The sequence below is a fragment of the Typopeltis vanoorti genome, chromosome 9, assembly GCF_054136105.1.
Source record: "Typopeltis vanoorti isolate ZY-2024b chromosome 9, IOZ_Tvanoo_1.0, whole genome shotgun sequence".
Taxonomy (NCBI): domain Eukaryota; kingdom Metazoa; phylum Arthropoda; class Arachnida; order Uropygi; family Thelyphonidae; genus Typopeltis; species Typopeltis vanoorti.
Genome location: NC_143557.1, coordinates 84,568,896 through 84,595,479, shown reverse-complemented (window position 1 = coordinate 84,595,479; position 26,584 = coordinate 84,568,896). Strand labels below are relative to the sequence as shown.

At 36.5% G+C, this 26,584-nt stretch overlaps 1 protein-coding gene across 1 annotated transcript in view; it reads right to left on the bottom strand.

Moving 5' to 3' along the window:
* vir (VIR_N domain-containing protein) overlaps window positions 1-26,584 on the bottom strand; it is a 630,458-nt gene that overhangs the window by 475,741 nt on the left and 128,133 nt on the right. The window contains exon 9 of the mRNA XM_090397685.1: window positions 17,993-18,075. Within this exon, the coding sequence (XP_090253811.1) occupies window positions 17,993-18,075 (83 nt within the window). The remainder of the gene's footprint in view (window positions 1-17,992; window positions 18,076-26,584) is intronic.

The following is a 26,584-nucleotide window of genomic DNA, read 5'->3' as shown; positions in this document are numbered from 1 at the left end:
GCATTAAACCTGATATTAGATTAAGAACACTTCTTTGACACATCTAATATTTTAAAAACATGTAGGTATATAGTGATGTAAAACACCAAATAAAATTACAACATTGAGATTATCGATTAGGGATAAAATTAAAATATATAATACGCATTTGATTCAAATTGTTATTTTATATTTTTTTTTTCGCTCATGAAAACCATAACCCACAAGCAGGCCACACAAAATTGCACCACAGGCCGCATCTGGTCCGTGGGCAGTGATTTGGACAGCCCTGATGCAGATGATCATGACGTACTTATAAACACATCCAGTACAGGTCTACAGAATTCTCTAACTAAACTGAATAACAGCTACAACAAATTTGACAGGAGTCCTTAAGGGTCAAAGTTGTATAAGTGAGAAGAGACGTCCACATAGCCTTTAAAGGAATGTGGATAACCGACCACGGCTTCTGACCTAATGTCCAATCCTCAACTTCTCATGGTGCACCCTGTTGGGTGTCTACCTGGATACTAAACAAACTGGCAATTTGGGATTTATCCGAACAAATTGTATTCTTATTGGCTTAAACCAAAATACAAAATGATAGTACAACTCGACAAAATTTCATGCCGGCTGGGGCATCTTCCAGTTAAACAAGGCACCCATTGTTTTCGCCTGGGAACCATGGCAAACAGTGAAAAGTCAGCTACTGAAACAAATCTGAAAACACACCGCCACAACTCAACATCACTAGAGTTAAAAAATCGGTACTATCAACATAAGAAGCCTGAATGGCAAAGAAATGGAGATAGCTAAGGAATTAGATAAGTACCAGATCGACATAATAGGGGTGACTGAAACAAAAAAGACAAAAACTGGTGAGATCTTTCTGAGCAGTAAATACAAAATGTTATATTCAGGCAATGACAATCAAGGAAAAGAAGGAGTAGCCATCATATTCAACACAAAATATGAGGCTAATCTTCTTGAATGGCAGTCAGTCTCAAGTAGAGTAATGTGGGCTAATATGAGAATGGGGAACTGGACAATGAGACTTATTTGTGCCTATGGTCCCACAGAAGGTTCTACTAAGATAGAAAAGGAGGAATTTTTTGAAGCTTTAGCGAAAGCAACTGACACAATGAAAAAGGAAAAGCTGGTCCTTGTTGGGTATCTAAATAGCAGAGTAGGAAATGATTGTCAGACATATAAAAATATTTTGAAAAAATTTGGAGAAAAGAGCAAAGCTAATAATAATGGCAAATAACTGTTGGATTTCTGCTCAGGACATGGACAGGTTATTACTAACACCATGTTCCAACATAAAATGTGCACAAATTCACATGGAGAGAAGAGGCAAGGAATAAGAAAAGTCTCATTGACTTTGTTGATAGTGATGTCTTCTCCCTGGTGCAGGACACAAGAGTGTACTGAGGATTTGAAATTGGAAGTGATCACTATTTAGTTTTGAGCAGTATAAAACTGAATTTCATATTGAAAAGAATAACATGTAAGAAAGTTTTAAAGCGAATAAAAGTTGAGCAGCTCTCAGATGTGAACTGTAGACTAAAATACACAAAGATTATTGAAGAAAAAATGAAAGTGTTTGAGAACAGGAACCAAACTTGGAGATTCAGTGGCAAGCCTTGTGGAAAATCCTGATTGATTCAGCCACAGAGGCATGTGGTGAGGTAGTCTACAATAGAAAAATCAGAATCCCATGGTGGACACAGGTAGTTAAAGAGGCAGTGAAGGAAAAGAAGAAAGCATATCAAATGTTCCTGGCAAATAAGTCAGCCTGTGCTCTTAGAGAATACAGAGACAAATGTAAGAAAGCTAAACACTGTGTAAAACTAGCTAAACAAAATGGAAGGAACTTTGGCAAGAACATAGAAAATAAATATCAAGAAGGTGGCAAAATATTCTGGAGGTTGTGGAAGAAGAAGAAATGGTGGAAAGAGTGCTGTAAAAGGAGCTAGAGATGACAAAGGTGACATGAAAACAGGTGAAAAAAGATATCCTCGAAGAATGCAGTAATTACTTCGAAAAATTGCTAAATGAAACAAGCAGTGATGACAGCACAGTGGTAAAAAACACTGACCAGGCATGCAGTCATGAATACATATCCATACTTGAAATAGAAAAAGCCATGAAAGGTTTGAAATGTGGAATGGTAGCAGGAGTAGACGATATTCGACCAGAAATGCAGAAGTATGGTGGTATAAAAGTCTTACAGTGGCAGCACTGCTTTGTTCAGAAGGACTAGACATAGGGAACATATTCCAGATGTTTGGAGTAGAGATCTCATAGTACCCATATATAAAAAGGGAAATAAACTGAATGTGAGAATTACAGAAGTATTTCCCTACTGAGTGTTCCTGGCAAGATCTATGCAAGTACACTTGAGAAACGGTTGAGAAGAATTGTGGAAAAAAAGCTTGGTGAAGAACAAGCTGGATTCAGGCCAAACAGAGGCTGTCAGGATCAGATCTTCACTTTACAACAAATAGTCGAGAAAGTCAAGGAATATAACAAAGATCTGTATTTAAGTTTTGTCGATTTGGAAAATGCATACGACAAGGTGCCAAGAGAGAAGCTATTCAATACGCTGCAGTTATATGGTGTCAGTGGAGCATTATATCAAGCAATACTTAGTCTTTATTTGAGTTGTAAGTCAGGCTGTTAGAATTGAAGAAAGTACAGGAAGAAGGTTTAATGTTAAATCTGGTGTGAGACAAGGATGTACATTATCCCCTCTGTTATTCATTATCTATATGGATCATATTATGAAGGAAAGTGGTATTAAACATGATATCAAAATTGGAGATGTTAATGTCAGCTCTTTGCTTTATGCGGACGATGTTATACTTATCAATAAATTCGCTACAAGTCTGCAAGATTCTCTGACTAAATTGAATAACTGTTGTAATAGATATGGTATGAAGGTCAGCAATAAAAAGACAAAGACAATGAAAATAGGCAGAATCATTGAAAATGCCAACTGTGTTGTGAATGGAGAACCTGTGGAACAAGTAAAACATTTCAGCTACTTAGGCACGAATTTTAGTGAAGATGGTAAATTAAATACGGAAATAGACAACAGAATCAACAAAGCTGGTATGATAGGAAGTCAATTGAATAAATTCATATGGAATAAAAGAGAATTAGTCGTAACACTAAATTAACTGTATACAAGACATTGTTCAAACAGTTTTAACTTATGGATCTGTGAGCTGGGTCAGAAGTAAAACACTTGACCAAAGACTAGAGACTGCAGATATGAGAGGCATGAACAGATGGCATCAATGGCAATATAATATTAAAAATGAGGATATTAGAAAATCACTTGACAGTGTCACCATCCAGGAATGCGTTAGCAGAGCTAATCTCAGGTGATATGGTCACTTAAACAGAATGGACGAGGAAAGATTAGCAAAACAAGTATTCTCCGTCAGGTTGGCTGAAAAACAACCCAGAGGAAGACCAAGATATAGGTGGATTGATACGGTACAAAGTGCCTTAGACGATAGAAATATAAGATCTGATAATGTTGGAGTCTTGTCAAGTAATAACAGACTGATTTGGAGGAAAACTGTAGATAGGAAGTTAGTAATGATGTAAATTTTTCATGTAGTACTATTATATCCTGTACACCCCATTGAGGGTACATGTCAGGAATTTGATGATGATGATTGCTCACACACTCTCCTTATACAGGTTCCAAGGATGGCCTCTTGTTCTTTCCCTGTCTCCACCTATTCTATAAAATATCTGATTGATCTGCATTAATCTGGGAATAATCCCCTACAACTTATACAGCTCAAGCATGTCCCCCCCCCCACCTTCTATCTACTAAACTCTGCAATTTGCATTCCCTCAATCTGCCTTCATGCTCTACATTCTAGAGATCAGAAACCAATTTAGTCAATCATCTCTGAATTTGTTCCAACAACTCTTCATCCTTTTGAAAATCTGATGACTAAATCTGCATACAATAATCCGCAGGTGGTCTGATCAAAGCAGATGTGTTCTTCTAACTGGATGGCTGCTGATATGACTGTCTGTCCAAAGTAAGCCAGCTTACAGGAACTCTATATATACTCCAAGCACAGAGAGAGGAGGGAGCTGATCTTTGGTGGAACAGATAAGGGTAGTAAGTTTATGGTGAGACTTAAATGCTGTGTGGAGGTTGTACTTTAAGGACCTAGTTATTTTTTCTAATGTGCCATGGATGTAGGGTTTGGTAGAACGGATAAGGGTAGTAAGTTTACGTAAACTTACTACCCTTATCTGATCTACCAAAGATCAGCTCCGTCCTCTCTCTCAGTGCCTGGTGTGTATATAGAGTACCTTGTTCCTGTAAGCTGGCTTACTTCAGACAGACGGACAGCAGATCAGCAGCCATCTGGTTAGAAGAACACGTGTCATACATCGGCAATCCCGATTATGGTCAAGCTAGCCTTGCAGATCATGTTCTGGATACTACCCACAGGATCTCCTGGAAAAAAACAACCATGCTCTACCATAGTAAATTCAAAAAAAAAAAAAAAAGAAAGACTGTTTTTTGAATCTGCATCTGTACTCATGAATCAACCTAATTTAAACAAATATGGCTACATAAAACTTCCCAAAATTTGGGAAACGTTAATTATCAAAGATCCCTCTTTATATCCTGGCCACCTGCAAACGCCCATAGAGGGTGCACCACCATAGGACTTTAGTTTCACTCACTTGTTTTACTTATCATTGTATTGTATTTGTGTGTGTTGTTATAAAAAGTTATTTGTAATCCTTGAAGATGTCTTTGTGACTGAGTGAAATATTGGAAGCATTAAAATTAGTGTTAATCCTTTCTCAGTGCTGATAATATTCCATTAAGCCTCCGACATGAATTCTTCACAACACTTAAGCCTCAACAAAGAGATTCTAATCGAACAAAGTTGTTCTGCTTCATAAAGGGTATGATAAGACTAGGGCTTTGAATTACAGACCAATCTGTTTGTTTGGAGTTGCGGTAAAGGTGTTAGAGAGGCAAGTGAGAACCGGGATTCAGAATTGGGTCGATGACGACAACATTCTCTTTGGTGGCTAGCATGGGTCTGCTAAAAGAAGGTTGTGTTTTAGTAATCTACTGACTTACTATAACAAGGTGACAGGTGCAATGGATAATGGGGAAGCATACACTGTGGTATATTTAGATTTTGCTAAAGCCTTTGATAAATTGCCACATGACAAGCTGGTAATTAAACTGGAACAGACAGGGTTGGATAGCAGATTGGTGCACTGGATGGGAGATTGGCTGTCTCAGCAAATAATATCATAGAAGACGAGAGCCACTAGTGGTATGCTCCAAGGGTCTTTTGAGACAGCTGCTGTTTAATTGGTATGTAAATGAACCTGGGAAAGGCTTGAAAGGTGATATATAGTTATTTGCAGATGATGCAAATAACTATATATCACCTTAGGAAGTTAGGAAGAACTATATGGAGTATAATAGTTGTTGTAGCCATTCAAGGAGGATTTGAAGCAAATGAATGGGCTACATTCAACATAGCAAAGTTAAGATTTCAAAGTTTTGAAAACACAGCTGGTATGGTTAGACCTGAAATGTTGGGGACATTTTTGTTAAAACTGTAAGGAAAACACAGTGCTTAGCAATGATACAAAGTACACTGACGTGGGAGTAAGGATGTTATAATTCCTTTGTTTAAGCTTTGGAAAGCTTAATTAACAGAGATCCCTCTTTACATTCCAGGCCACCTTCAAATGCCCATAGAGGGTGCACCACCTAGATAGGACTAGGTGGTGCGCCCTAGTCCTATCCTTTCTCAGTGCTGATAATATTCCATTAAACCTCCAACATGAACAATTTTGCTCTTTCCACTAATTTGCAACTTGGGCAAGTCTAAGACTCAAGTTAAAGCTATTATTAATTCCATGAAACATTCCCTTATGACATGCAGTGATATACCATCAATTCCTACAGCTTTATTTACTGCTCACTCACCATCAGTGGCTCCCCCCCCCCATGCTTCCCACTACTCTCAAGTTCTGCATGATGTTACTTTCTTGAGGATGAAATACCTTTATGAACTGCTCGTTTGACATTTCTGCCATATCCTTCTCAGTGGTTATCATTCTACCATTCTTTCTACCCAGTATTATCTTTCCTTAATCATTCTTACAGAAGTCCTCGTATGACTGGCCATCATCCATATAATCACCTCATGGTCACCCCTCACCAACTGGAGGGTGATTAAGTACCTCATTTACAATAGCATCCTCTGTTGAGAAAATCAAATCCAAGACCCTTGATCTGCATGTACCCTCTGTTACATATTGCATAAGGTAGTTGTCCCTCAAAAACTCAAGAAATTCATTCTCTTTGCTCTCAGATGTTGTCTCTTCATTCTAGTCTATGATTAGAATCACCCATAATGATCACTCGTTTCTTAGCAGCTAGACTGATTTGCCTATTTCCTTCTCACAGCCCTCCACATTACCAAGTCTATAACAACACCCAAGTAGATACTTCATTCTGTTCACCTCCACCTCACACCATACTGCTTCAAAACCACTGCCACTGTTCACTCCTTACATCTCCATGTTAGTTGAAGATAACTTCTCTGCTACCATCAACAGTACTCTTCCCTCCCTTCTGTCTTGCTTATCCTCATGAAAAACACCGTATCCATCTCTCTCTTCCTGTCAGAACGTCATCTTCATCTAACCGTGTCTTACTCATTCCCATAATTTTTGGCTGAATATACTCTCTGGTCATCCCAATCCTATGTTGTACTCACATACCTCTGCTTCCATATCCATCATCCACTCTTCTCACACTATATCTCCCTGTCTACCCTGACCTTCCCTATTTGTCCTGTGTTCCTTTTCTCTCATTCTCTTCACTCATGCCATTCACCTCTATATTCACAAGCTCTTCTATTCTACTTAACTGCTGTTCCATGTCAACTCTCACTTTCTCAGGTATTCAATTCACTTCATTCATATATCTCTCTCTCTCTTTCTTTTGCAGCAACAGTTTTTCCATCTGACTCACACCAAATCCATTCAAATGCAGCCCAATTCTTTTATGCATCTTCATCTGTCCTTCAAATTCATCCAACATATTCACAAATTTAATTCCTTTCTCTTCACACATTTCAGCTAGTACACCATTCATAATCCTTGCTTGCTACCTCATCTCATCTCATTGCTATCATATCTGGACAACACACTGACTACCTTTCCTGTCACACATATCGTTTATTTACTCTCCTTAGCAACTCCTAATATCCATCCTTATATTCTCCTTGTTGCTATTCAGATCATTTGTGTCTACTACCACTTTCAATTCTCTTGCTTGCTCTTCCTCGTATCCAGTGCTTCAATAGCTCTGTTCACTCTAACCCCTGGAAAGCAAATCCTATATACCTTCTCATTTCACACCTCTAATAATCGAATATCCATACATAGTCACTCTCAAATCATTGGACATCTCTTTCCTACTGCCATCTTTTATTCCAGCCTTCCTTTTGATTCCTTACATACCTGTTAATCTCTTCATTTTACTCAAGTTATACTCATCTTCACCAACTCTGCTTTCATATCCTGAGTTATTTTCTCACTGCTTTTTGCTATCTCTACCAGATCGATCACACTTTCATCCTTGCTACCTATGTTGCTCATTATCTTACAGTCTGTTGGTTTAACTTTCATATGCTATCTTACTGCTACTTTCAATTACCTCATTTATTATTCTTTCACATTTCTTTCACCATGATTTGAACCCAGAACTCCATTCATTCTAATACTTTTGGTTTCATGGCTTTCAGTATCTTCCATTACTTCAGTTTCTCGGTTTCAACAAATTTTGCATATTGGTTTGTAGCACATCTACAACACACACACACACACACACACACACACACACACACACACACACACACACACACTCTTTACGCTGTCACTCTTATACCACAATCCATTTTCTCATAGCAATGAATACATAGCACATGCACACTACATTTCACACAATCCCCCCATATCAAACCCTCTGTACAACGATGTCTTATCAACCATTGTTCTCGTTCACATTGGTGCTATGAATAACACAATTTATCTATTGTACACAGTATAAATATATAAAAAATAATAAACACAGTCATACACAAGTACAATTGGTAATTATCAATTTAGCAGTTTGGTAAGAAAGCCAAACTTCTGAATTAACTTACATTTCTAAAAAAAAAAAAAAAAAGTAGGAACAACAATATAATTCCGAAGTTTTTAGGTTACCAGTCGTATCAAATTCTGACCAATAAAACCCAGTTCGGTTATCTTATTAAATCAATATTAAAACAATAACTTAGCTGTGTAATCATGCAGTCCATCCATTAGTTTTTTTCATGTTTTCTCAACTATTTGGCTTAAAGCAAAAATCTGATCCTGACAACCCCATTTGGCCAGAAACTGGCTTGTTCTTCTTCAAGCTTCCCATCCACAGTCTATCTTAGCCTTTTTTGAAGTATACATGCATAATTCCTCTGCAATTTTCATATTGTTTTATTTCCCTTTTTATAGATATATGCTATGAGAGCTCTACTCCAATCACCTGGAATTCAACCCTTTGGCCAGGCCTTCTGAATTATGCATTGTGCCATTTTAACACTTTTATTATTATTAATATGTGACACCTCCAAGGAGTCTACAGACTCATCCCACTAGGGCACACCACTCCACTACACAACAACCCACTTTCTCCTCTACTTATACCTCCATATTTGAGCATTTCTGGTTGAATATCATCTACTCTAGTTGTCTTTCCACATTAAAAGTTTTTATACTTCAAATATTGATATGAACTCCTAATTTCAGGGATAGGGTCAGAGTTGTATAACTGAGAGGAGACCTCCACATATACTTTAAAGGAATGCAGAGAACCGACCAGGGCTTCTGACTTAATGTCCAATCCTCACATTCTCGTGGTGCAACCTGTTGGGTATCTACTTGGATAATGAACGAACAAGGATGGGCTGGCAATTTGGGATTTAGCCGACCAAATTGTATTCTTATTGGTTAAACCAAAATAAAAAATGATGGTACAACATGAGAAAATTTCATGCCGGCTGGGGCATCGCCCGGTTAAACAAAGCCCCCCGTTGTTTTCGCCAGGGAACCAGGGCGAACAGCGAAAAGTCAGCTACTGGAACAAATCTGAAAACAAACCCCAACTCAACATCACCAGAGTTAAAGATCGGTACTATCAACATAAGAAGCCTGAATGGCAAAGAAATGGAGCTAGCTGAAGAATTAGATAAGTACCAGATCGACATAATAGGAGTGACTGAAACAAAAAAGACAAAAACTGGTGAGATTTTCTGAGCAATAAATACAAAATGTTATAGTCAGGTAATGACAATCAAGGGAAAGAAGGAATAGCCATCATATTCAACACAAAATATGAGGCTAATCTTCTTGAATGGCAGTCAGTCTCAAGTAGAGTAATGTGGGCTAATATGAGAATGGGGAACTGGACAATGAGACTTATTTGTGCCTATGGTCCCACAGAAGGTTCTAATAAGATAGAAGTGGAGGAATTTTTTGATGCTTTAGAAAAAGCAACTGACACAATGAAAAAGGAAAAGTTGGTCCTTGTTGGGGATCTATATAGCAGAGTAGGAAATGATTGTCAGACATACAAAAATATTTTGGGAAAATTTGGAGAAAAGAGCAAAGCTAATAATAATAATGACAAATACCTGTTGGATTTCTGCTCGGAACATGAACTAGTTATTACTAACACCAGGTTCCAACATAAAAATGTGCATAAATTCACATGGAGAGAAGAGGCAAGGAATAAGAAAAGTCTCATTGACTATGTTATTGTTGATAGTGATGTTTTCTCCCTGGTGCAAGACACCAGAGTGTGCAGAGGAATTGAAATTGGAAATGATCACTATTTAGTCTTGAGCAGGATAAAATTGAATTTCATATTGAAAAGAATAACATGTAAGAAAGTTTTAAAATGAATAAAAGTTGAGCAGTTCTCAGATGTGAACTGTAGACTAAAATACACAAAGATTATTGAAGAAAAAATGAAAGTTTGAGAACAGGAATCAAACCTTGGAAATTCATTGGCATACTCTGAAGAAAACATTGATTGATTCTGCCACAGAGGCATGTGGTGAGGTTGTCTGCAAGGATAAAAAAATCAGAACTCCATGGTGGACACAGAAAGTTAACGAGGCAGTGAAGGAAAAGAAGAAAGTATATCAAAAGTTCCTGTCAAATAAGTCAGCTTGTGCTCTTAGAGAATATAGAGACAAATGCAAGAATGCTAAACACTGTGTAAAACTAGCTAAACAAAAGTCTTGGGAGGACTTTGGCAAGAATATAGAAAATAAATATCAAGAAGGTGGTAAGATATTCTGGAGGTTATCGAAGAAGCTTAGGAATGGAGGAAAGAGTGCTGTAAAAGGAGTTAGAGATGATAAAGGTGACATGAAAACGAGAGAAAAAGATATCCTTTAAGCATGGAGTAATTACTTTGAAAAACTGCTAAATGAAACAAGCAGTGACAGTGTTAGAAAACACTGACCAGGCATGCAGTCAGGAATACATATCCATACTTGAAGTAGAAAAAGCCTGCAAAGGCTTGAATGTGGAAAGGCAGCAGGAGTAGATGATATACGACCAGAAATGCTGAAGTATGGTGGTATAAAAGTCTTACAGTGGATGCAATGCATAGTTCAGAAGGCCTTGACAGAGGAATGAATTCTCGATGTTTGGAGTAGAGCTCTCATAGTACCCATATATAAAGAGGGAAATAAAACTGAATGCGAGAATTACAGAGGTATTTCTCTACTGAGTGTTCCTGGTAAGATTTATGCAAGTATTCATGTGTTGAGGCTTAAATGCTGTGAAGAATTCATGTTAGAGGTTTAGTGGAATATTAACAGCATTTAGAAAGGATTAAAACTAATTTTAATACTTCCAATATTTCGTCTCCATCACAGAGACATCTTCAGAGATTACAAAAACTTTTTGTAATAACACACACACAAATACAATACAAAGTGAAACTAAAGTCCTATCTAGGTGATGCGCCCTCTATGGTCATTTGCAGATGGCCTGGGATGTAAAGCGGGATCTCTGATAATTAAAGTTTCCCAAATTTTGAGAAGTTTAATGCAACCGTATTTGTTTAAATTAGGTTGATTTCTGAGTGCAGATGCAGATTCAAAGAATAGTCTTTCTTTTTTGAATTTACTATGGTGGAGCATGGTAGTTTTTTCCCAGGACATCCTATGGGAAGTATCCAAAACATGGTCTGCAAGGTCAGATTGACCATAATCATGTTTGCAGATGTAAGAACTGTGTTCTTCTAACCGGATGGATGCTGACCTGCCTGTTTGTCCGAAGTAGGCAAGTTTACAGGAACAAGGTACTCTATATACACCAGGCACTGAAAGAGGAGAGAGCTGGTCTTTAGTGGAGCTGATAAGGGTAACAAATTTATGGTGGAGCTTAAGAGCTGTATGGAGGTTTTTTCTGAAGTACCACGGATGTAAGGAATGGTGATGGCATTTCTGAAGTCCTTCTGAAGAGATGGTCGGAGAATGGGGAAGAACTTGATTATTTTTTTAATTCTGTAGTCATTATAGCCAGTGGAAAGGAAGGTGTTGTGTATGTGTTTGAGTTCGGTTGAAATTAGTATTAAAATTAGTTTTAATCCTTTCTCAGTGCTGTCAATATTCCATTAAACCTCTAACATGAATTATGCAAGTATACTTGAGCAATGGTTGAGAAGAATTGTGGAAGAAAAGCTTGGGGAAGAAGAAGCTGGATTCTGGCCAAACAGAGACTGTCAGAATCAGATCTTCACTTTACAAGAAATCATGGTAATATAACAAAGATCTGTATTTAAGTTTTGTCAATGTGGAAAAGGCATATGACAAGGTGCCAAGAGAGAAGCTATTCAATATGATACAGTTATATGGTGTCGATGTGGTATTGTATCAAGCAATACTCAGTCTTAGTTGTAAGTCAGCAGTTAGAACTGAAGTACAGGAAGATTGTTTAATGTTAAATCTGGTGTGAAACAAGGATGTACATTATCCCCTCTGTCTTTCATTATGAAGGAAAGTGGTATTAAACATCATCATCAAATTCCTACCATGCAGGATATGACAGTACTACATGAAAAAATTACATCATTACTAACTTCCTATCTACAATTTTCCTCCAAATCAGTCTGTTACTTGTCAAGACTCCAACATTATCAGATCTTATATTTCTATCGTCTAAGGCACTTTGTACCGTATCAATCCACCTATATCTTGGTCTTCCTCTGGGTCGTTTTCCTGCCAACGTGGCAGAGAACACCATCATCATCATCATCATCAAATTCCTGCCATGTACCCTCAAGGGGTGTACAGGATATGACAGTACTACATGAAAAAATTACATCATTACTAACTTCCTATCTACAATTTTCCTCCAAATCAGTCTGTTACTTGTCAAGACTCCATCATTATCAGATCTTATATTTCTATCGTCTAAGGCACTTTGTACCGTATCAATCCACCTATATCTCGGTCTTCCTCTGGGTCGTTTTCCTGCCAACCTGGCAGAGAACACTTGTTTTGCTAATCTTTCCTCTCCCATTCTATTTAAGTGACCATACCATCTGAGATTAGCTCTGCTAACGCATTCCTGGATGCTGACAATGTCAAGTTCTTTCCTAATATCCTCATTTTTAATATGATATTGCCATTGATGCCATCTGTTCACGCCTCTAATCTTTCTCAGGACTCTCTTATATCGGCGGTCTCTAGTCTTTGGTCAAGTGTTTTACTTCTGACCCAGCTCTCAGATCCATAAGTTAAAATTGGTTTGAACACAGTCTTGTATACAGCTAATTTAGTGTTCCGACTAATTTCTTTCTTATTCCATATGGATTTATTCAATTGACTTCCCACGATACCAGCTTTGCTGATTCTGTTGTCTATTTCTATATTTAGTTTACCATCTTCACTAAAAATTGTGCCTAAGTAGCTGAAATGTTTTACTTGTTCCACAGGTTCTCCATTCACAACACAGTTGACATTTTCAATGATTCTGCCTATTTTCATTGTCTTTGTCTTTTTATTGCTGACCTTCATACCATATCTATTACAACAGCTATTCAATTTAGTCAGAGAATCTTGCAGACTTGTAGCGGATTTATTTAGAAGTATAACATCATCCGCATAAAGCAAAGAGCTGACATTAACATCTCCAATTTTGATATCAGGTTTAATACCACATTCCTTCATAATGTGATCCATATAGATAATGAATAACAGAGGGGATAATGTACATCCTTGTCTCACACCAGATTTAACATTAAACCATCTTCCTGTACTTCCTTCAATTCTAACTGCTGACTCACAACTCAAATAAAGACTAAGTATTGCTTGATATAATGCCCCATTGACACCATATAACTGCAGCGTATTGAATAGCTTCTCTCTTGGCACCTTGTCATATGCCTTTTCCAAATCGACAAAACTTAAATACAGATCTTTGTTATATTCCCATGCTTTCTCGACTATTTGTCGTAAAGTGAAGATCTGATCCTGACAGCCTCTATTTGGCCTGAATCCAGCTTGTTCTTCACCAAGCTTTTCTTCCACAATTCTTCTCAACCGTTTCTCAAGTATACTTGCATAGATCTTGCCAGGAACACTCAGTAGAGAAATACCTCTGTAATTCTCACATTCAGTTTTATTTCCCTTTTTATATATGGGTACTATGAGAGCTCTACTCCAATCATCGGGAATTCTTCCCTCTGTCCAGGCTTTCTGAACTATGCAGTGCAGCCACTGTAAGACTCTTATACCACCATACTTCAGCATTTCTGGTCGAATATCATCTACTCCTGCTGCCTTTCCACATTTCAAGTCTTTGATGGCTTTTTCTACTTCAAGTATGGATATGTATTCCTGACTGCACGCCTGGTCAGTGTTTTTTATTACTGTGCTGTCATCCCTGCTTGTTTCATTTAGCAGTTTTTCAAAGTAATTACTCCATACTTCAAGGATATCTTTTTCTCCTGTTTTCATTTCACCTTTATCATCTCTAATTCCTTTTACAGCACTCTTTCCCCCATTCCTAAGCTTCTTCAACAACCTCCAGAATATTTTGCCACCTTCTTGATATTTATTTTCTATATTCTTGCCAAAGTCCTCCCATGACTTTTGTTTAGCTAGTTTTACACACTGTTTAGCTTTCTTACATTTGTCTCTGTATTCTGTAAGAGTAAAAGCTGACTTATTTGCTAGGAACTTTTGATATGCTTTCTTCTTTTCCTTCACTGCCTCTTTAACTTCCTGTGTCCACCAGGGAGTTCTGATTTTTTTATCCTTGCACACAACCTCACCACATGCCTCTCTGGCAGAATCAATCAATGTTTCCTTCAGAGTTTGCCACTGAATCTCCAAGGTTTGATTCCTGTTCTCAAACTCTTTCATTTTCTTTTCAATAATATTTCTGTATTTTAGTCTACAGTTCACATCTGAGAGCTGCTCAACTTTTATTCGCTTTAAAACTTTCTTACATGTTATTCTTTTCAATATGAAATTCAATTTTATCCTGCTCAAGACTAAATAGTGATCACTTCCAATTTCAAATCCTCTGTACACTCTGGTGTCCTGCACCAGGGAGAAAACATCACTATCAACAATAACATAGTCAATGAGACTTTTCTTATTCCTAGCCTCTTCTCTCCATGTGAATTTGTGCACATTTTTATGTTGGAACATGGTGTTAGTAATAACCAGTCCATGTCCTGAGCAGAAATCCAACAGATATTTGCCATTATTATTAGCTTTGCTCTTTTCTCCAAATTTTCCCAAAATATTTTTGTATGTCTCACAATCATTTCCTACTCTACTATTTAGATCCCCAACAAGGACCAACTTTTCCTTTTTCATTGTGTCAGTTGCTTTTTCTAAAGCCTCAAAAAATTCCTCCACTTCTACCTTAGTAGAACCTTCTGTGGGACCATAGGCACAAATAAGTCTCATTGTCCAGTTCCCCATTCTCATATTTGCCCACATTACTCTACTTGAGACTGACTGCCATTCAAGAAGATTAGCCTCGTATTTTGTGTTGAATACGATGGCTACTCCTTCTTTTCCTTGATTGTCATTGCCTGAATATAACATTTTGTATTTACTGCTCAGAAAGATCTCACCAGTTTTTGTCTTTTTTTGTTTCAGTCACCCCTATTATGTCGATCTGGTACTTATCTAATTCCTCAGCTAGCTCCATTTCTTTGCCATTCAGGCTTCTTACGTTGATAGTACCGATCTTTAACTCTGGTGATGTTGAGTTGCAGTTTGTTTTCAGATTTGTTCCAGTAGCTGACTTTTCGCTGTTCGCCCTGGTTCCCTGGCGAAAACAACTGGGGCCTTGTTTAACCGGGCGACGCCCCAGCCGGCATGAAATTTTATCATGTTGTACCATCATTTTTTATTTTGGTTTAACCAATAAGAATACAATTTGGTCGGCTAAATTCCAAATTGCCAGCCCATCCTCATTCCTTCAGTATCAAAGTAGATACCGAACAGGGTGCACCACGAGAAGGTGAGGACTGGACATTAGGTCAGAAGCCCTGGTCGGTTCTCCGCATTCCTTTAAAGGCTATGTGGAGGTCTCCTCTCAGTTATACAGCTTTGACCCTTAAGCACCACCACAGTGGTAATAAACATGATATCAAAATTGGAGATGTTAATGTCAGCTCTTTGCTTTATGCGGACGATGTTATACTTCTAAATAAATCTGCTACAAGTTTGCAAGATTATCTGACTAAATTGAATAACTGTTGTAATAGATATGGTATGAAGGTCAGCAATAAAAAGACAAAGACAACGAAAATAGGCAGAATCGTTGCAAATGTGAACTGTGTTGTGAACGGAGAACCTGTGGAACAAGTAAAACATTTCAGCTACTTAAACATGATTTTTAGTGAAGATGGTAAATTAAATATGGAAATAGACAACAGAATCAACAAAGCTGGTATGGTAGGAAGTTAATTGAATAAATTCATACGGAATAATAGAGAAATTAGCGAAACACTAAATTAGCTGTATACAAAACAGTGTTCAAACCAGTTTTAATTTATATATCTGAGAATTGGGTCAGAAGTAAAGCACTTGACCAAAGATTAGTGACTGCAGATATGAGAGTCCTGAGAAAATTAGAGGCATGAACAGATAGCATCAATGGCAATATCATATTAAAAATGAGGATATTAGGAAAGAACTTGACATTGTCAGCAGCCAGGAATGCATTAGCAGAGCTAATCTCAGGTGGTATGGTTACTTAAACAGAATGGGCTAGGAAAGATTAGCAAAACAAGTGTTGTCTGGATGGTTAGCAGAAAAATGATTCAAAGGAAGACCAAGATATAGGTGGATTGGTATGGTACAAAGTGCCTTAGACGATAGAAATATGAGATCTGAAATGTTGGAGTCTTGACATTGAACAGACTGATTTGGAAGAAAATTGTAGATAGGAAGTTAGTAATGTAAATTTTTCATGTAGTACTATCATATCCTGTACACCTCTTGAGGGTACGTAGCAGGAATTTGATGATGACAAATTTGACATGAAAATCAGCAATAAAAAGACTAAAACTATGAAAATAGGCAGGAACATAGAAAATGTCAGATGTATTCTGAATGCAGAGTGTACAGAATAAGTAAAATAATTCAGCTATTTAGGAACAGTTTTAGTGATTATGGAAATTAAATTTGGAAATAGACAATAGAATAAGCAAAGCTGGTATGGTTGGGAACCAGTTGAATAAACTTATATGGAATAAGAGAGAAATTAGCAGTACTCAGGATGGCATTCAAATCAATTTTTAGTTACTGATCTGAGAGTCTGGTTAGAAATAAAGCACATGATCAAAGATTAGAGACCACATATAGCATTAGTAGAATCATATTAAAAACAAAGATATTAGGAAGGAACTTGAGATTGTTTGCATTCAAGACTGCATGAGCACGGCTAATCTAAGGTGGTATGGTTGCTTAAAAAGAATGGAAGAGGAAAGGTTAGCAAACCAGGTGTTTGCTGAAAGATGTTAGGAAAAAGACCCAGATGAAGACCAAAATTTAGTGGATTGATTCAGTCAGAAGTGCCCATTAGAAGAACAAAATGTTAGATATAACAATACTGGAGTAGTAAGTAATACACTAATTTGGAAGAAAATTGTTAATAGAAGATTATTAATAATGTAAACATATTCATGTAACACTGTCATAGTAGCCTGAATATCCCTTGAGGAAACATATCAGGAAATTGATGACGAAAACCCCCCCCCCCTTCCAGTTAAATTATGACCATTCCAATTAAGGGAAGACTCTCATTCTGGAATAAAAAGCGCACGATACCTCATTTTAGATTCTATAATCTATGAATATATCCAGCTTTCACAACCTTAAGATAATGATTCTCATCATACAGTCATAATACTACACATCATCATGCACACCAAAGCCCATACATTCACCTTTCATTAGTACATTTTTTATGGCTCCAGTACTAAAGTGCACTGTTTCAAATTTACTGGTTTCTTCACTGGCTGGCAAAAATCTGATATTAGCAACTGCAAGTCAAATTAGCTCTATGCAAACATTAGCAGCAAAAGAAAATGGTATTAATTGCAAAATACATTATACTGAAGTTGGAATCTTAAAAATGCTAATAAAAGGCAAATATAGAGGGTTTGAGTTGTGTTCTTCATTAAAACAGTATTAGTTACTTGTCAAGAAATGGTCTGTGGTCTCATGCACAGCTATTATTTTACATTATGCATTTGTATTAAAAGTAAAAGCAATACATTCATAAAAGATAAAAAAAAATCTTATAAAGAATATTTTAATTTTGTCTCAACACAATGGAGAAAAAAAAATTAAATTAAATTTTTCAAAAAATACACACACACACACCTACTTACTATTAGAAGCTGATTCTTGAGCAAAAGTTGAAAATCCTGCTGTTGTTAACAATGAGGCAACATTTTCAACTGCTTCAACCCATCTAACAGATAAAAAACAACAAAATTAAAATATCTCACATCTCTAATTAGAATTGTGAAGATTTAAAATGATATATTTAAAAAACTTTCACAGCTAGCATATGTTACAAAAAATGAATAGAATTTTATTCAAAAACTCCAACATATTTCATCCAAATTATGGAAAAGGTATCACAGAATTATGCATAGATTGCCCAAATTCTATACAAAGCAAAACCACCTCTTTTTAATATACCATTGTCAGACATAAAAGTTCTTCATTCCCTATGCCAGAAAACCAATATTGTCATCACAAAGGCTGACAAAGGTAATAAAAAAGGTGCCACTCATGTCATGAATACAACTGAATATAATCATAAGTTTAATATCTTATTGAGAGAGATCAACCTACAGAGTGATCAACAGGGATCCAACAAAAAAATAAATCATTAAATTAAATAAATTATTAGACAATCCACAATTATGGGATGCCACATCTATTGAGAGTTACAAATTACTGTCCAACCTCATCTCATAGTCTTCCTAAAACACATAACGATGGCAACCCACTATGCCGAATAGTGGCTCTCCCACTTACTACCTTGGAAGACATCTCTCATCATCATCATCTTTGGAATCTCACTGGCCACATTAACTCTTATATTAAAAAGAGTCTCAACTTTAAAAAGAAAATAAAAAAGCCAAGTCTAATATTGAGGTTATTGTTTTGTTTAATGTAGTCCCTCTATTCACCAACATACCACTAAAGAGACTTCAGTTTTTATAATTTTCTAGAAGACATTATTAATCTATTTAAATTCACCATCAATGCAGGCTATTTTACATGGAGTAATAAGTTGTTCAAACAAATCGAATGTACAACAATGAGCAGTCCCATCTCACCAGCTTAGCTGATTATTTTATGGAGCATCAAGAAAAACAATTGACACCATATTTCCTCAACCTTATATATAGCTACGTTTTTTTTTTTTTTGTTGCTTATATATTTGCAGTCTGGTTCCACGTTGAGTCAGAATTACTTCAGTTCTTACAGAAAATAAAATCCTTGTACTTCTGTATCAAGTTCACTGATGAACACGAATCTAATAACCATCAACTCTTTTTGAATACCTTAATAATTCAAAATCCTACTGGTCATGATGAATTTTCAGTTTATTGGAAGCCAACCTTTACAAGTAGATACATCCCCTCATCTTCGAACCATCATTCTTCTTAGAAGAGGGTATTATTGAAATACGTACATAGAGCTCATAAGATCTGCTCTTCTCATTCCCTTTTGTTAGATGAACTGAATAAAAGTAATCTGATGTGTAATGGACACAACAAAACTACCATTGAAAAAATTATTGATAATTATCATCTGATTATCCAATACATAATTATCCAATGTGAAAAGAATTTCAATACCCCTATCTTAAAGGAACCTCTGAACAAACTGCATGGATTCTTTGCAAATTCAATCCATACACTTCCTTCAAACCAGCTTGGAAACTGTCTTCATTCTTACTATCTACAAAGGATGCATTACAACCTCTTTCCTTACCAGGTGCCCTACTCATGTCATCTTTGCTATTTTGGACAGACTGGCTTTTTTACCTTCCATTAGAATAGAAGAGCATCAAGACTATATTACATTTTTGGAATCCAACAAGTCTGGCACTATTAACACCAGGCACACAGAGTTTTTTAGACAAAAATTCTTCATTCTAGCAAGTTCAAATTTGGCCATCTTTTCCTTGAAAGATGTGAAACACAATGACATCTTCCAAACCTCAACTGCTCAGATTGCATGCCAACCTCGAACTTTTGTTTGGGAAGTGATCACTATTAATTGTTCATGTTTTTTTAATTAATAATTAATTTTAATTATATTTTATCTATGCAACTTTTATAATTGTTCCTTTGAATTCCAACAATGTAATCATATACTTCAGTTGAGATTGAGACACAAAGTAGTACACATGCTTTATGACTTCTTATTTGATTAGTGTTTTGAATGTAGTTAACTCGTAGGCTGTTCAATAAGTAATAAGACTATATTTCTACAGAAAACAGATTACCTTTAATTGTCATCATTTACATCGTCTTTTTCGAAGTAACTACTGTGAGACGCGATGCATTTGTCCCAACATTGCGTCCACTTCTTAAACACATGTGAGAGTCCGTTTTTTTGAGAGTTTTTTCAAAACTGCCTCTGCAGCTTTTACACATACTTTGTTGCTTTTGAAATGGCAGCCTCTTAGTGGTTTCTTGAGCTGAGGAAACAGCCAGAAATCGCACGGTGCGAGATCAGGACTGTATGGAGGGTGTGGTAGGATATCTGTGTTGTTCTTTTGCAAAACATTCACTACACAACCAGCAATATGTGGCCTTGCATTATCGTGGTGCAATAAGAAGCCTTCTTCAGCAATGGACGCTTCCTTTTGACGTGCTTGATGATAATCGCTGCTGTGTTGATCATTGTCTCTGTGATGGACGTTGAAGGTCTTCCCTCACGTTCAAGATCTTCCACATTTTGCCTTCCTTCCTTAAACGTTTTATGCCAGCGAAAAACACTTGCCCTCGACATTGCTTCATCGTGGAAAGCTTCATGTATCATGTTAAAAGTGTCCGATGACAATTTTTGCAAACGCACACAAAATTTAATCGCATAACGCTGTTCCAAGGATGCTTCCATTTCGAAGACTGGTCGCACCTCGTAGGCGCGCCGATGAGCACTTGCCTTTAGTCACGTGACACTCTGGCACATCAGCCAATACTCTTTTGTTAATACATACAGCAACATTTCTTTATTCCACAGAAATTAATATTGTGATGAGTGGTTTTGCCACAGTAAAATTAGTCTTATTACTTATTGAACAGTCCACGTAGCTTATCTCCCAGATGATGTTCACATAACACTGGATGAAATATTAAATAAAATTCTTCTTTTTTTTTTGTTACAAGTGTAACAGGTGAAAGTTTTTTAAATATGCCTAATGCACATATTCTATTAAAACTATTTATTAAAATTATATATACTTGATAGTCATATGATTTTATGATTTTAAAAAAAAATAAAACTTTCTTAACATTTCTTTAATGAGAGATAGTTCAAGCTACCCATGTGGTTCCATAATATATTTCAATAATGTTTTGCATATTTCATTTAAGCAATATGGGGGGGGGGGGGGGAGAGAATAGGATTACAAAAAACAACACTACTTCAAAAATATATTAACTTACTTCTTAGGAGGGGTAAAAAAATATTTCTTTTATATAACTTTGACTTTGTTTCATGTAGTGTGATAAGATGTAAAGCAACCCTCAATCCTTCAAATAACTGCTTAATAATAGGTTTCAAAGAATTTTAAATCATTATGGTTTATAAAAAATTGAAATACTTTAACTCCAACTGTTCAAGTTACTATTTGTTAGTACTGCACTTGTAAAAGGATTTGCAGCTGGGTATGAAATTTCCATGAACAGGATAATGCATACTTTATTTACAAGGGATAATATTTCAAAAATGTGGTGATATCAAAATAACAAATTTACAACAAAAAGATGTAAAGTTGGGATGAAATCATTAAAAACTTGATGGATATGAATTACTTGACAAGTTGATCATAATTAGGAATGAAAATTTTCATTAAAAATAGCAACACCATTTCAAAAGAGGATAAAGAAATAAAATTAAGAAACTGAATAAGAGAAAAAAGGCAATAGAACACCCCTTGAGGGTACATATCAGGAAATTGATGATGCCGATATATATATATATATGTGTGTGTGTATCATCATCATCAATTATATATATATATATATATATATATATATATATATGAGAAATTGCTGTTTAAAATAAGTAATCTTCACATTGAAAAAAAGGGAATGGTGTGTGTGCATGCACGCACACTCATACACAGACTAAAGTATTAATGTTAAGAGGACTTTTAAACTGTACTTGGCTGGTTAGGTGATGAATGGATAGATATATTAAATGAAGGTTACAGTAGCTGTAACCTTCTAAGACAATGACTGAAACATAATACATACAAAGAGAGAAAGATCTAAGGACAACTAGAAAATACATTTCAAATGAATGCATTAATTAAAAAACTGTACAGAGAGAGAGAGAGAAGAGAGAGGTGAGGACAACTGGAATATACCGTTTTTGCCAGCATATAAGACGCACCCCCTTTTTTTGTACACATTTTTTAAGAAAAATAGATTTTTTAGATCCTCTTCCTGATTCCGCCAAGTTCTTATTATTTTCTCAGTTGAGGTTGGCCCGAAATGCCTCTCTGCGGCCCTGTTTCCATGTTCTTTAGCATAGATAATCACACGCAGCTTGTATACAATACTGTAGCAATGCCGACGTTTTTCAGCCATAATTTGCCAAGAAATTTAGAGAAATTTTAACGGCAGAAAATTATCACCGTTCACAACAACCACGACAACAATTGGAAAGTTTAAACGAACAGGAACACAGCTGTGATCGATGACGACAACGCATGCACATCCACTGAACTCTACCTAACTGGAATGCTCTCACATACCACAAGGAAGCAAGAAAGAAATCGCGTAACTCGGAACAGAGAAAATTTCCAGAAAGGAAAGTAATAAAAATCTGAGTATCAGCATATAAGATGCATCCTGTTTTTCAGACCTATTTTCAAAGAAAAAAGGTGCGTCTTATACGCCGGCAAATACGGTATATTCCAAATTAATAGAGATCTTCTATTATCGTTATGAAATGAAGTTAAACAAATTTTACCACGATTTGTATTATGATTTACACTGTTTTAGCAAGCTAACTATCCAAGTTAGTAGGCTGAGTGTGTGATATTCTTTAGAAGACGCTTTATTTTTTTATTTAGTGTCCTGTTTAAGAGTTATACCTCATGACGAAATGAATATGGAGTTACTGTGTTTACTGCATATGCTCAAAATCAGATTCTAAAAAAAAACTATAACCATAACTTTTATTAAGGAATTAATCAAGAGAAGTGATGATTCTGCTGATTTTCTATAATACACACACACACATTTTTTCCTTAGGTGTACTATACGTTAAAGATACCAAGAAATTTTATAAACTTGGTTTTTAATCCTTTTTTTCCAAGTAAGCAAACAAGCAAGTAAGCTAAGTTTGTGCCTGAAGTATTTTCAGGTCTGAGGCAACTCGTGGCAAAGGTGTCATTAAGCTTTGATCACTTGCCTAAGTATCCCATAATACAAAGCACACATATCCCTATGGACATGCACAGTGCTATGCATTATGGGAAGGGTCACCACCCATACCGGCCTCAACCTTTATTGAGGTCAGTTGGAGCCAAACCCAGAGGTGGTCATATCAAGGTTGAAGTAATGCAGAACTTATATTTACCTATACGAGTTGCCACAAGGTGCTTTGACCTTATTAAATAAAAATCTTCGGATGAGGTAGAAAATTTTTTAACTTGGGTGTAACATACATTAAAGATACCAAGAGGTATCTTTGGCTAAAGGCAAGTGATCAGAGCTTATGCCACCTTTGCCACGAGTTGCCTCAGACCTGAAAATACTTCAAGCGCAAAATTAGCTTACTTGCTTGTTTGCTTACTTGAAAAAAGGGATTAAAACCAAGTTTATAAATTTCTTGGTATCTTTAACATGTAGTACACCCAAGGTAAAAAACTTTCTACATCCTTCTCTCATCTGGAGATTTTTATTTAATAAGGTCAAAGCACCTTGAGGCAATTCATACAGGTAAATATAAGTTCTGCATTACTTCAACCTTAGTATCACTACCTCTGGATCTGGCTCCCACTGATGAGACCTCAATAAAGGTCAAAACCAGTTGGAAGCTTGGGTGATGAATGGTAATGATGTAGCCCATTAGAGGTTTGGCTGTTGCTGTCACCCAGGTCTTGGGGGAAGAGTGGGGGGGTAATGAATGACAATGCTGTAGCCCATGAAGTTAACTGAGGCATGCTGTTGCTTACCCCTCAGATGATATATGAGCAAATGAGCAGCTCTGCTCATTGGTGGGGTGAGCCTGCCATGGGGTAGAGCCAAAACTGAATTCTCAGTGGCAGGGTGAGCCTGTTACTGAGGGGAACAATGTTGAGTTTTTAGGAGTCTGACCTGTACTTGAAAATTCAATAAAGGTTGAGGCCAGTCTGGGTGGTGACCCTTCCCATAATGCACAGCATTGTGCATGTTCATAGGGATATGTGCTTTGTATTATGGGATACTTAGGCAAGTGATCAGCTTCTACCACCTTTGCCATGAGTTGCCTCAGACCTGAAAATACTTCAGGCACAAACTTAGCTTACCTTGTTTGCTTACTTGAAAAAAAAAAAAAGGATTAGAACCAAGTTTATAAAATTTCTTGGTATTTTTAACATGTATATATATAAATCTTAAATGCTGTATAGAATAAATAATTTTAAAAATGTAAAAATGTATATAATAAATTACTTCGGCCTCACACACGTGCGTTTCTTCATCTAGTGAGCTCAATGTTGTTCACCAGGTTGATAGCTTTTAATGAAATGGGCACTCATTAATTAAACAACATCTTCTGCATCTGTAACCCTCACACCATCTGGATTTAGAAGAGTTATTCTTTCATATTCATTCTTTCTTTTACTTGCAGCATATCAATAGAATTCTTCTGGGTTGTCTTTAGCACGCAGAGCCAGTTTCTTTTCATACTCAGACTTTGCTTTCCGTACAACAGTTGCGACTATTCTAGCCTGCTGCTTATAACATTCATAATGGACATCATCCTTATGCAAATGGTATTCCTTCCACATCATCCTTTTCTTACGAATCTCTTGCTTAATAAGATTACACATCCAATTGACTCCTACTCTATTTATTCTTCGAACTCTCGGGACACATTCTGATATCACGTCATTTAAGTATTGTTTAAATGCCTCCCATTCATTATCGATATTCTTTCCATCCAGCAACCGATCCCATTCCACTGAACTCAGAGCAGGAAATTATGACCAACCTCAGTTGGTCATAATTTCCTTCTTTGTAGTTCATAGCATGTAACCTTTTCTGAATGGAACATTCATCAACTTAGTCACTTCCCAAGTGAGTACCGCATGATCACTGTCACCAACTGAAGGCAGAATAGTTACGTCTTTAATTGAAACGCCCTTTGACACTATAATCAAATCTAACACTCTTTGACCTTGAGTTCCTTCTGTCGCATGCTGCTTGAGGAAGTTGACCTGCAATAGCTCAATAAATGTATTTTCATTCTTCTCATGAGATTCTACTACTACCCAATAAATATTTGGATAATTAGGCTCCCATTATGATTATTTTTTTCGTGCTCACCTTTTCTATTTGGTGATGCATTTCTTCATCACCAGCAACCCGATCCTCCAGGTCTGTAACAACACCCCACTATGTAATTTGTCTTGTTAGATTCCACCTCACACCAGATGGCTTTAAGCTCACTGCCACATGAAATACCGTTAGTAGTATTACTACAATCATAGGTCTCAACTCTAACTGGATTTAAGTCATCCGATATCATTAGCAGCACGCTCCCTCCTCTCTATCCTTCCTAAAAATACTGTACCCATGACACTCAATACCAGTTAATAGGTCTGATTCTGATAGCCAGGTCTCAGTAATACCTACAATGGGAGCTCACAATATATTGACTAAGGCAACAAACTCTATCCCTTTGTTTCTAATACTTCTATCATGGAAAGAGAAAAGGACAGAAAATTGGTCTTTGATATTCTACTCACTTTCTGGCATACTGAATTACCTACATCTTTAACAAATATATTCACTGGCTGCTACATATAGCAATATTTGATAGACCACCCATCTCATGAAATAGGCATCAAAATCTTATTAAATCACGCTTACATTGTTTGCTCCAACCCCCATGATCCCAAACTAGAACTGAACAACATCCAATGTATTATGTAACAGAACAACTTCTCTCCTCATAGATGATATACATCTCAGAACCAGTATAAGACACTTCCAATTCTGGTATCTCTAACCAATCTTGAAGATCTTCAAGAAACAATCTAGTGCCTACATTTTTTCCTCTCAACAAACTCTCCTCCCAGTTACCCTCCACCAAGTATATATATTATTATTCGTGACACCTCCAAGGAGTCTGAAGACTCATTGCGGGAGGACACCTAGAGTACAACTCTCCATCTCCACCAATCCTCTACTACCAATCATCTACATCAGCACCATCTACTGCCTACCACCACCACAGCTAGTATTTTTTTTGTCTGTAAATTGCATGTGTTCTGAAGGGCCGATTTGTCTGTATGATCGATATGATCTCTTTCCCTTCCTGCCATGAACCAAGTTCCCTGCGATTGTCATGTTAGATCCTGAATGGAGAGCTTTACAAGTAAATTCTTTATTCAGGATTTAACATGATACCTACTACTAATTAAGGAGATATCTGCACATCAGTTAATAATTATGAAGTACTGTTTTATGTTTTGTAATAATGTGTAGTCCATGTGTGCCATGTAGTGAGAG